Source organism: Xyrauchen texanus, chromosome 36, assembly GCF_025860055.1.
Source record: "Xyrauchen texanus isolate HMW12.3.18 chromosome 36, RBS_HiC_50CHRs, whole genome shotgun sequence".
NCBI classification, from domain to species: Eukaryota; Metazoa; Chordata; class Actinopteri; order Cypriniformes; family Catostomidae; genus Xyrauchen; species Xyrauchen texanus.
Genome location: NC_068311.1, coordinates 36,491,327 through 36,503,067, shown reverse-complemented (window position 1 = coordinate 36,503,067; position 11,741 = coordinate 36,491,327). Strand labels below are relative to the sequence as shown.

The window sequence follows — 11,741 nt, the reverse complement described above, 5'->3', positions numbered from 1 at the left end:
TGGTCAACTGTATATTGTACAATGAAATTTAAAGAGGAACAATTCATAACCATCATCCCTCAAGCTTAAGTAATAGCTTAACTTACAGTCTCATTAAAATATTACATAAATACCTCATATTCTAAGCTACAACCAAAGTATTTCATTTTTTGACACTCAAACTGCTGGCTTGACTTTAATGGAACTGATATGAACTGAGCTGTGGTGTTAAGTTAAGTTAAGTTACACTCATTCAGCTGTAATATTTCTGCTGTAAGTGGCAGCCTACTTCTATCACTGTTCATTTGAGAGCGTTTCAGTGTGAGGTTTACCACAATCATGAAGTGGGTGGAGCTCATGGTGTGTGACAGATACAAAGAACATCATAAAGAGTTTCTCACCTAACACGGATACTCTAAACTTTAGTGTGGCAGAAATTTCTTAAACATTTAATACATCACAAGAGTAAAACTGACTCTGACTGTAGGTGACGTGTCTGAATGCAAGAAAGCCATTCATAATGAGGATTGAGTTTGAAAAGTCCCACACAGAGATGTAGTGGGCTGTAGGTGTTTGGAGCAACTTTCTGAGATGTTTCAGCGTCTTTCCTTCATGTAGGAAGCCATGTTGAAGATTCACCACATGTGAGTTTATCTATAGCCTTTATTACCCTCATTTCAATTGTGTACTCTGGTCCAAAATGTGAAGGACCACATTATTAATAAGGGATTCAAATTTTTATTTAAACCTCAAAATTAAACTGAAAGTTTTAGGATCAAAGAAACGTAGTGATGTAAAATAGAGAAGACATTTTTTAAGATTCTGCCTGATTTTCTAGGTAAGCAAATTTGTTACATTGATAATGTTAACTAACTTTGTCCTTTCCCTGCCATTGAAGCACACAAGATGCTCATTCTCAAATCATGCTGGAATAACATGGATCATCAGCTTAATCATCAACTTAAAGGGATAGTTCACATTAAATGAAAATTCAATCATTGTTTACTCACCCCTGTGTTGTTATAAACCTACATGACTTTCTTTTTCAAAAAAAGAGGGAGAGAGAAATTGTGAAAAACATTTGTGCTTAGTGATGTCATACAATGGCAGTTTATGGTGACCACCTCTTCAAGCTTCAAAAGAATGCAAACATGTCTGAAGAGTTTGTAGTTGAAGAATTGATGCATTTCTATGCCCAGCCTTATTTTCTTTTTTCAACGGAGTACTCAGAAATCAAACAGAAACAGAGGAGGCTACAGGCAGCCACAGTCAAACTGTGTCCTAAACTGATGGCAAACGACATGCAATAAAAGGGATATATTCTATGGTAATCAGAGTTTTTGTCTTAACCAGCAGTGACAAGCGATGGTACATTCTATTGATCGCTTGTTTTCTATTTTCGGCATTGTGCGTGTAACTCTGTCCGCTGTGAACTAGCACCGGTCCAAAAACTAGGCTGAGTAAATTCTTTGACTACAAACTCATCAGACATGTTTAGTAAGTTATGTTCTCTGTTTTGTGTGCAGCTGTGTTGTGTTTTGTTGTCACTATCGCTCTGGAGGCCTGTTTTTAGAGAAACAAACTAGTTTTTACCAATGTCGCGAGGGCGCTGCGCTGCGCTGAGATCATAATAATCATGATCTCATGGAATAATTTATAAAACTTCTGAATTATACTTTTGTGAGGTGGTCACCATAACCTGCCATTGAGTGACATCACTGAGCGCATAATTTTTTTCACAATTTCTCTTATTTATTTACCATGGTAAAATGACTGTAATGCATAGACACAAGAGGATTATTGCTTTTATAAAACAGTGGCAACAGAAATATGATAAAAGTCACCAATGTTTACAGCATGACCTCATTCAAATGATGTAACTGTGGCAACATTAAAATTAAATTACCTCAAATGTGAGGTGAAAAACCCAATTACTGAAGCAACCAGCAAATTTTTTTGTGCTTCAATGACACTTTTGGCTGACTTGTCGTTCCCCGTCCGTCGCTCACTTCGGCAGTGCAGCTTTGCCCCTGGGCGCTTCGACAGCGCAGTTAAAAGATTTATTTCTCTAAAAGAGTTATTTTCTCTAAAAGAAAATAACCAGCCTTTCAACATAAATAATAGTTCAATGATAAACTTAAAAGACAACATAAACACACACATGATGGACATGTCCGTAAACTATCTCTCTCTCCCGCACGATCCTCTGCAGTCGACCTTTATCCCTCACGGAGACTTAATTAGCCTAATATGGGACCGGGTGTGTAGGATCACGACCCGGCCCAACCCTCCACCCTGCCACAGACGCATACTTCCACGTCTCAATATTGCCTCAACATTGACCCTTTCTACGGTTCGTGTTCGACGGCAAGGCAAATCAGTACAAGGCCCTCACCTGCTGTCCCCTCGTGTCTTCACGAATGTCACAGAGGCAGCCCTTGCCCCGCTTAGGGAAGCAGACATCCGCATTCTCAACTACCTCGATGACTGGCTCATTCTGGCCCACTCCCGAGAGTTACTATGCGCCCACAGGGACCAGGTGCTCAGGCACCTCAGCCGTTTAGGGCTTCAGGTCAACTGGGAAAAGAGCAAGCTCACCCCAGTTCAGAGCATCTCTTTTCTCTGCATGGAGTTAGACTCAGTCAGTTAGACGCAGTCAGTGCTGAAATGCCTCACCGCGTTCAGGCCGGGCACAGCAGTCCCCTTAAAACATTTCCAGAGGTGCCTGGGGCATAAGGCTTTCCCACTGAGTAGTGGATGCCATTACGTTGGCCTATCACACCCAAGACAAGATGTGTTGCGTCCTCATGGGCACTGGCCAGGGGTACCTCCCTAGCAGACATATGCAGAGCAGTGGGTTGGGCAGCACCCAATACCTTTGCGAGATTTTACAATCTCAGGGTTGAGTCGGTTACGTCCCGTGTTTTCTCAGGTCCGAGCCGGTAGAACTCGGTACACGCTGACAAACTGACCGGGTGGACCTCTTGCACATAGCGCCCTTTCCCTCCGCTGAGGTAATACCGTGTGACTTTTCCCCAGGAGACCCCACGAACTCGGGGGGTCTCGAATTCAGCGGACGAATTCGCCGACCAAGACCAATGTGGGTACTCAATTTACCCTGTACTGGAATAGGTGCTCCACAGGACGGGCTCCCACGTGAACTTTCCCCCGTGCCTATTTTCCGCAGGGTCTTTCCCCCCTGAAAGAATAGGAAAACTGGGAGAAAACTTCCCCGAGTGTGTATGATAGCGTTAAGATGGCCCTGTCGGTGGTAAAGAACCAGAAGGCTTTGACGATTTAATGGGGCGTTGGGGAAGGGTACGTGCAGCCTGGCACAGTTGGTCGCTTTGGCATGTAATATACCTGCCCGCTCCTGTGTCAACAGTACATGTACACGGCTCAGCGCATGACACAACGTCGAAGTGAGCGACAGACGGGGAATGTCTAGGTTACGGATGTAACCTCCGTTCCCTGATGGAGGGAACGAGACGTTGTGTCCTCCCGGCCACGTCACTGAACCGAGCCACTGTTGCGGCCTAACCTCATTGTCGGCTCCTCAGACAAATCCTGAATGAAACCAATGCATTTCCCTCCCTTTATACCTGTATGTCCGGGGGTGGGACATGCAAATTCTGTCTGCCAATTTCTCATTGGCCTTTTCTCATAGATCAGAGATGCAAAAGGCTCTCAAGAGAGACCCCTAGTGTTGCTTCTTCGACACAACGTCTCGTTCCCTCCATCAGGGAATGGAGGTTACATCCGTAACCTAGACGATTTGCGTGCACTGCTGGACCAGTCCTTTTATCAGTTGAGCCATTGCACATCATGTTTGAAGAAGCTTCTAAATGTAGTTGGTATGTAATGCAAATGTTAAGATGTCTCGCTTTACTGAAACTACCTTAATACATACAAAGAGCCACATAAAACACATTTATCAAATATTTTGTTATAGTAACATGATTCTATGAGACCAGATTGAATGTTTAATAAATAGTGGCATTTACTATTAATAATTGTCAGAATAACAATTCTTCCATCAAGTATTATTGATAATTATTTGAATATCATCCTAATTAAATGTAATCATATAAACACATGGCCTTTAAAGCTGCATATTATGGCTGAAACTCCTCTTCTAATTTTGAGAAGAAATTTTTTTTTTAAAGTTTCAAAACTAGAACAAAAAGCAATACAAATGAAAGGATGTGGGCTTGGAGACAACATTTCTTCATTTCCTCTCTTTCTTCATTTCCAGACATCAACAAGATTGCAACAGCATAGCTAGAATGAAGGATATTATGCCTGCGTGGCTGTCCAATCAGATTTCCTGAACTGGCCTGGTGGCCCTTCTGTTGGACCAATCATGATGAGAGAATCACAAGATGAGTCCCAAACCAGTGGCATCAGGTGAGAGAGAACGTGGATACAAACTAATGTAGATATTTCTTTCATCTTTTGATTAAATATTTTGTAATTGTAACTCGAACAACACAAATGAGTGCAGTAACCATTTATCTTTAGAGACCTTATTAACTGGCACGTAAGTCGCACTGTATGAATGTCATTGGATTGTGTGACAATAGGTAATATATCACAAGCACACTTTTCAAGCTAACATTTCACAAAAATAAGTTTGTTTTGTTTAAAATGATATAACAGCTCTGTTGTTCAAAATAAAGACAAAAAGTATTTGTACACTCTCTGGTCAACCAGTTTAGTTCTGAGAAAAGGTCTAACATCATTTGTTTGCAGATGCCACATTTTGTTATCTTTTGTTATGTTCATATTTTAAGTGTGACTTATGTGTCTTAACACTTTACTAAGCCCCAAAAAACAGCCAGTTTAAATACCCTTTGTGTTTCTTATAGAGAAAGTTCTGCTAGCACGGTATCCAATGGTGTCTCCGTAGGCAAGTTAAAAACTCTGAATCTGCTGCAAGGCTTACGCTTGTGTCAGGATGCCTGGGCACCCACAAGCCCCTGGGATAGACATGGGGCGTACGCCGCTCTATGGGGCAGACCTGCTGGGGTAGGTGTCTTACATTTTTCTGTCTGTTACTGAATAATGCACAGTGTATATTATACACAACTGTATTAGGCCAGTGATTGTAGTTAGAGTAGGTTACTCCTCACTGAACTTCAAAGTATATATTATATATTCAAAGTATATAGTGAGGTCCAAAATTCTGAGACCATATTGAAATCTGTGACTCAAAATATGAACTATTCCTGGAAATAACCAGAAAGTTTTAGGATTTGAAAATTTTAAAACAAAAAAATATTATGATGTAAATTAAATAAGAAATATTAGTAAAACTTTAGTGCAATACTTGCCAAATAGTGAGCATTTTTACCCCTTAAACCCTGGTGGATTTTTGGGATGCCGCCCGCAATTTTTCACACTCAGATTTAAAAGCTCACCATTAATAACTGCAAAAAATTGGTCTCATTTTTCAGAGAACCAACCAAATAAAATAAAAAATGCACATAATATTGTGTGTTTATTATCTTATTATAAACAGAAATGTTTATGTTCTACTGAATTTCTAAACATATAATGGTTTTGTTCACACAACCACACTTTGAAAAGTCTCATTTTATTTCACTAGGTGGCAGAAAGCACTAGAAAAATATATTTTTAATTATTCTCTATCACAATACACAGATCTAAAATGTAGGTGGCGCTCTAATGCATTTTAGTCCGCAAAATTGTGCTCGTCCATAGACATTCAGTCTAATTTTCAGTTCAAGCACTACCATTGTTGTTTAATATCTTGGCCTCTGAGTGGACTAGAAGCTTACTCTAGGTGTCATTAGAAAGCTAAATAGTCGAAAACATCTTTTATGATTATTTGTTTTGCGTTCTTTTCCTTCTGGATGGCATATTTTGTTCTATACATCTATGAAATAACATTGGATTATTCAGCCATGCAAGCTCACAAACAAGTAAACAATGGCTAATTCTTTCTAAGGTAAAAGCACATATAAAGTTTTTAGCTATTTTGGGCTTACAGCAGCAGTTATCGGAGCATAAAAGGGACGTTTGTGTTTGATGACTTGCAGAAATCATATTTCAGTTTGTGATTCTTTTGAAAATATTTCAAACTGTGGTATTAGGACAACACTACAGTCGCATTCCTGAGAGTGAGAGCTTTCGTTTGATATATGATTTGTCCATTTATGTGCTATGTCAAGGGAGGGTGGCGCTAATTTTCAATTTTAAAGTTTTAAGGCCTTATTTTGTCATTTTAAGTAACAAATGCAGAACCTATTGTTATCCCTAAAAAGTTCAGATTCTAAGCTTTCAAATGATACCTCAAATGGCTGACTCAGGGTTTCCCGCAGCACTTTGAAACTAAGGCGGCCGCCTAAGCAACACACGCCTGCCGCCTTAACTACGTCGTCAAAAAAATATATATGAACGATATTCGCCGTGTTACTCTGTCCTGTTTTCTCCCTTTCCATCTTTAAATATGTGATAAGCCTTCGTGTTCGCTTCAGTCTTGTTATCAGCGCGTTCTTCCGCAGCGGCGCCGAGCGTGTGTGTGTGTGTGTGTGTGTGTGTGTGAGTGTGTTCATCTGAGCCTCATTGGTCTGTCACTGCTCGTCAATGTCAGAATATTTGAGATGACCAATCACATCAAAGTAGGCGGGCTTTATGTTCACAGCGCAAATTTTAGCAGAGCGACTCGACGCGCTTCAGTTTACGGTCGGTCAAGTGCTAGATAAGATGTAAGTTGCTAAACTAAACATTTGCTATTTGACTGTTTTTAGGTCATAAATGTTATTTATGAAAATATGCATAAATGGTCCACTCGTAAAAGAGTGCAATTACCGAAGGGCCCTTGAAATGTTTTTTTCTAAACCAAGGAGGATAGCCTGTAGCAATGCTAGGTGTCAGCTCTGCCATAAGCAGTGATTGTAATAAGCTTTGCACATTTTGATGGACTATTAGATGTAATGTTATTACCTTGACAAACTAATACATCATTAAAAAGATATGAAAAAAAGATATCAAGTTTCAGTATTTGTCTTAATTTGTGTCAGGAGTTATGCAATATTAATGTCAAAAGAATGCTGCTACTCCAAATGGTGTCCCAATTTACCTAGTCCTTGTTACCTACAGTCATCTGCAAAAACCCTGTTTGTTCATTCACAGCATATTTCATATAAAAAAAAGCCTGATGGCCATTAAACCATACTTAACTTTATTTACAAAGGTTTTCTAACTCATATGTGTCTATTTATATCAGGATAACATTTTTAAAGGTTACTAATTTTGAAAATGTGTTATTAAGCATTTATAGCATGTGCAGTATAATGGCTTAACCATTTGGCAGGTATTGCATGAAAGTCAACCCTTATATAGGTATTGTTATAATCACATAAATTATTTATAAAGCATTTGTGGATTTGTATTAGTCATTAATGAACTCCTATGTAAACCCTTAACAAAAAGAACATTTAATGTTACTGTAATGTGTTACCAAGATACTAGTGATGTCTCGATATGGGTACCTGAATAGGATCTGATTCTGAGTTCACATACTCTTAAAAATGCTCCGATACCAAAAAAAACAATACCGTCTGACGTAAAAAATGTCATTGCGTAAAAGTTAAAAATTATAATTTTAGATATATCCTAGTGTGATTATTAAATTGCAAGGGCTTCGATTTAATAAAATAATTATATAGTCTGCATGTGCTGTGCACTTCAAAGTGAAAGTGTGAAGCTGGCTGCTCATACACTGAAAACACCACATCATGATCATCACGCATGCTCTGTATGTGTAGTAGATGACAGAGAGCAGAGCACATATTCACCTTTAAGAGTGCAGCATGTACAGACTATATATTTATTTAAATAAATCACCTTTTTGCAGATCGATAATCACATTGGGTCATGCACCTGCTTTTCCTGAGGTGTGAAGCTGTCTTCAAAAACATTTAAACTGGAAGGGCTTCACTTGGTTTTCCACCAAAATAAAAGCTCCATTTAAATGCCTAAAAAGATGACAGAAAAATATCACTACTGTGTAATTATGTAATATTCACTGTAATAATAACTAATAAATCTACTTCTGATTATAAATGTATAATAATTGTATTATATTATCTCACATCTGTGATGCTCTGTTGTGCAGAACTTTATTTGACAAAAATAGCTCCTATGTATTTTGAATTGTGATGTGGATCTGAGGATCTGTATAAAAGTACTAAATATGAAAACAATAATGTAATGTTATGTTGAAAATGTATTTTTCTATTTTCATTTGATCAAAGTTTTAATTCATTCATTTATTTAGACACACTTTTGATGATAAAATATATTTAAACTGCTGAATACAGAATTCAGAAACAATTAAACGAACATGCAGAGATGCTTCTGTTCATGAAAAGAAACACTGCCCTCAAACCATCAGTCTCACAGTATTATATATGAACTACAAAAATAGAAATAATTAAACTAAAAACAGGTATCTGTCTCAGTATCAGTATTGGTGTTGGTGGGAACCAAAAAGGAAGAACTGATTCTTGTAGTGTCTTGTACTCTCTTGTGTCTACAAAAAATGGTATCGGGAGACCCCTAAGAAATTTTTCAGATTCTGCAGTATTTTTAAGGTCATTAATCAAATAAGCCCATTTGTGACATTAACCATGTTAGCTCCTTTGTACAAAAGGTCAGATTTTCTTATTTCTATTGAAGCACTCAAAATGCTCTGTAAAACATTCTCTATAGCATTAATTTTGCGTGCCATTGCAATAGATTTGGGTTCCCTTGAAATATGTTTTGCGTGCCATTGCAATAGATTTGGGTTCCCTTAAAATAAGTTTTGTGAGCCATTGCAATAGATTTGGGTACCCTTGCAATAAGTTTTGCGTGCCATTGCAATAGGTTTGGGTTCCCTTGCAATAAGTTTTGCATGCCAATGCAATAGATTTGGGTACCCTTGCAATAAGTTTTGCGAGCCATTGCAATAGATTTGGGTTCCCTTGCAATAAGTTTTGCGTGCCATTGCAATAGATTTGGGTACCCTTGCAATAAGTTTTGCGTGCCATTGCAATAGATTTGTGTACCCTTGCAATATGTTTTGCGTGCCATTGCAATAGATTTGGGTTCCCTTGCAATACATTTTGCGTGCCATTGCAATACGTTTTGCATGCCATTGCAATACGTTTTGCATGCCATTGCAATACGTTTTGCGTGCCATTGCAATAGATTTGTGTTCCCTTGCAATACGTTTCGAGTGCCATTGCAATACGTTTTGCGTGCCATTGCAATAGATTTGGGTTCCCTTGCAATACGTTTTGCGTGCCATTGCAATAGATTTTGGTACCCTTGCAATATATTTTCCCTTGCAATTTGCGTGCCATTGCAATAGATTTGGGTTCCTTTGCAATACGTTTTGCGTGACATTGCAATAGATTTTGGTACCCTTGCAATAAGTTTTGCGTGACATTGCAATAGATTTGGGTACCCTTGCAATACGTTTTGCGTGACATTGCAATTGATTTGGGTACCCTTGCAATACGTATTGTGTGCCATTGCAATAGATTTGGGTTCCCTTGCAATAAGTTTTGGGTGCCAATTGCAATAGATTTGGGTACCCTTGCAATAAGTTTTGCATGCCATTGCAATAAGTTTTGCACACCATTGCAATAGATTTGGGTACCCTTGCAATTCATTTTGCATGCCATTGCAATAGATTTGGGTACCCTTGCAATACGTTTTTCGTGCCATTGCAATAGATTTGTGTACCCTTGCAATATGTTTTGCGTGACATTGCAATAGATTTGGGTTCCCTTGCAATTCATTTTGCGTGCCATTGCAATAGATTTGGGTTCCCTTGCAATAAGTTTTCGTGCCATTGCAATAGATTTGGGTTCCCTTGCAATAAGTTTTGCATGCCATTGCAATAGATTTGGGTTCCCTTGCAATACGTTTTGCGTACCATTGCAATAGATTTGGGTTCCCTTGCAATTAGTTTTGCGTGCCATTGCAATAGATTTGGGTACCCTTGCAATAAGTTTTGCGTGCCATTGCAATAGATTTGGGTTCCCTTGCAATACGTTTTGCGTGCCATTGCAATAGATTTGGGTTCCCTTGCAATTAATTTTGCGTGCCATTGCAATAGATTTGGGTACCCTTGCAATAAGTTTTGGGTTCCCTTGCAATAAGTTTTGCATGCCATTGCAATAGATTTGGGTTCCCTTGCAATAAGTTTTGCGAGCCATTGCAATAGATTTGTGTTCCCTTGCAATTAATTTTGCGTGCCATTGCAATAGATTTGGGTACCCTTGCAATAAGTTTTGCGTGCCATTGCAATAGATTTGTGTACCCTTGCAATATGTTTTGCGTGCCATTGCAATAGATTTGGGTTCCCTTGCAATACATTTTGCGTGCCATTGCAATACGTTTTGCATGCCATTGCAATACGTTTTGCATGCCATTGCAATACGTTTTGCGTGCCATTGCAATAGATTTGTGTTCCCTTGCAATACGTTTGAAGTGCCATTGCAATGCGTTTTTGCGTGCCATTGCAATAGATTTGGGTTCCCTTGCAATACGTTTTGCGTGCCATTGCAATAGATTTTGGTACCCTTGCAATATATTTTCCTTGCAATTTGCGTGCCATTGCAATAGATTTGAGTTCCTTTGCAATACGTTTTATGTGACATTGCAATAGATTTTGGTACCCTTGCAATAAGTTTTGCGTGACATTGCAATAGATTTGGGTACCCTTGCAATACGTTTTATGTGACATTGCAATTGATTTGGGTACCCTTGCAATACGTATTGTGTGCCATTGCAATAGATTTGGGTTCCCTTGCAATAAGTTTTGGGTGCCAATTGCAATAGATTTGGGTACCCTTGCAATAAGTTTTGCATGCCATTGCAATAAGTTTTGCACACCATTGCAATAGATTTGGGTACCCTTGCAATTCATTTTGCATGCCATTGCAATAGATTTGGGTACCCTTGCAATACGTTTTTCGTGCCATTGCAATAGATTTGTGTACCCTTGCAATATGTTTTGCGTGACATTGCAATAGATTTGGGTTCCCTTGCAATTCATTTTGCGTGCCATTGCAATAGATTTGGGTTCCCTTGCAATAAGTTTTCGTGCCATTGCAATATATTTGGGTTCCCTTGCAATAAGTTTTGCATGCCATTGCAATAGATTTGGGTTCCCTTGCAATACGTTTTGCGTACCATTGCAATAGATTTGGGTTCCTTGCAATTAGTTTTGCGTGCCATTGCAATAGATTTGGGTACCCTTGCAATAAGTTTTACGTGCCATTGCAATAGATTTGGGTTCCTTGCAATACGTTTTGCGTGCCATTGCAATAGATTTGGGTTCCCTTGCAATTAATTTTGCGTGCCATTGCAATAGATTTGGGTACCCTTGCAATAAGTTTTGGGTTCCCTTGCAATAAGTTTTGCATGCCATTGCAATAGATTTGGGTTCCCTTGCAATACGTTTTGCGTGCCATTGCAATAGATTTGTGTTCCCTTGCAATTAATTTTGCGTGCCATTGCAATAGATTTGGGTACCCTTGCAATAAGTTTTGGGTTCCCTTGCAATAAGTTTTGCATGCCATTGCAATAGATTTGTGTACCCTTGCAATATGTTTTGCGTGCCATTGCAATAGATTTGGGTTCCCTTGCAATAAGTTTTGCGTGCCATTGCAATAGATTTGGGTTCCCATGCAATAAGTTTTGCGTGCCATTGCAATAGATTTGGGTTCCCTTGCAATAAG

The 11,741-nt window shown here is 38.9% G+C and overlaps 1 protein-coding gene across 2 annotated transcripts in view; it reads left to right on the top strand.

Annotated features, from left to right (window-relative positions):
- Positions 1 to 392: 392 nt before the first annotated feature.
- LOC127629871 (ras and Rab interactor 2-like) overlaps positions 393 to 11,741 on the top strand; it is a 58,200-nt gene continuing 46,851 nt past the window's right edge. The window contains exons 1-3 of one of the 2 annotated variants that reach the window (XM_052107152.1): positions 393 to 623; positions 4,235 to 4,386; positions 4,848 to 5,007. In XM_052107152.1, coding sequence (XP_051963112.1) covers positions 4,343 to 4,386; positions 4,848 to 5,007 — 204 coding nt within the window. In that variant the 5' untranslated portion in view covers positions 393 to 623; positions 4,235 to 4,342. Of the gene's footprint in view, positions 624 to 4,234; positions 4,387 to 4,847; positions 5,008 to 11,741 lie in introns of those variants that run through there. The other variant, XM_052107153.1, reaches the window with a different exon arrangement.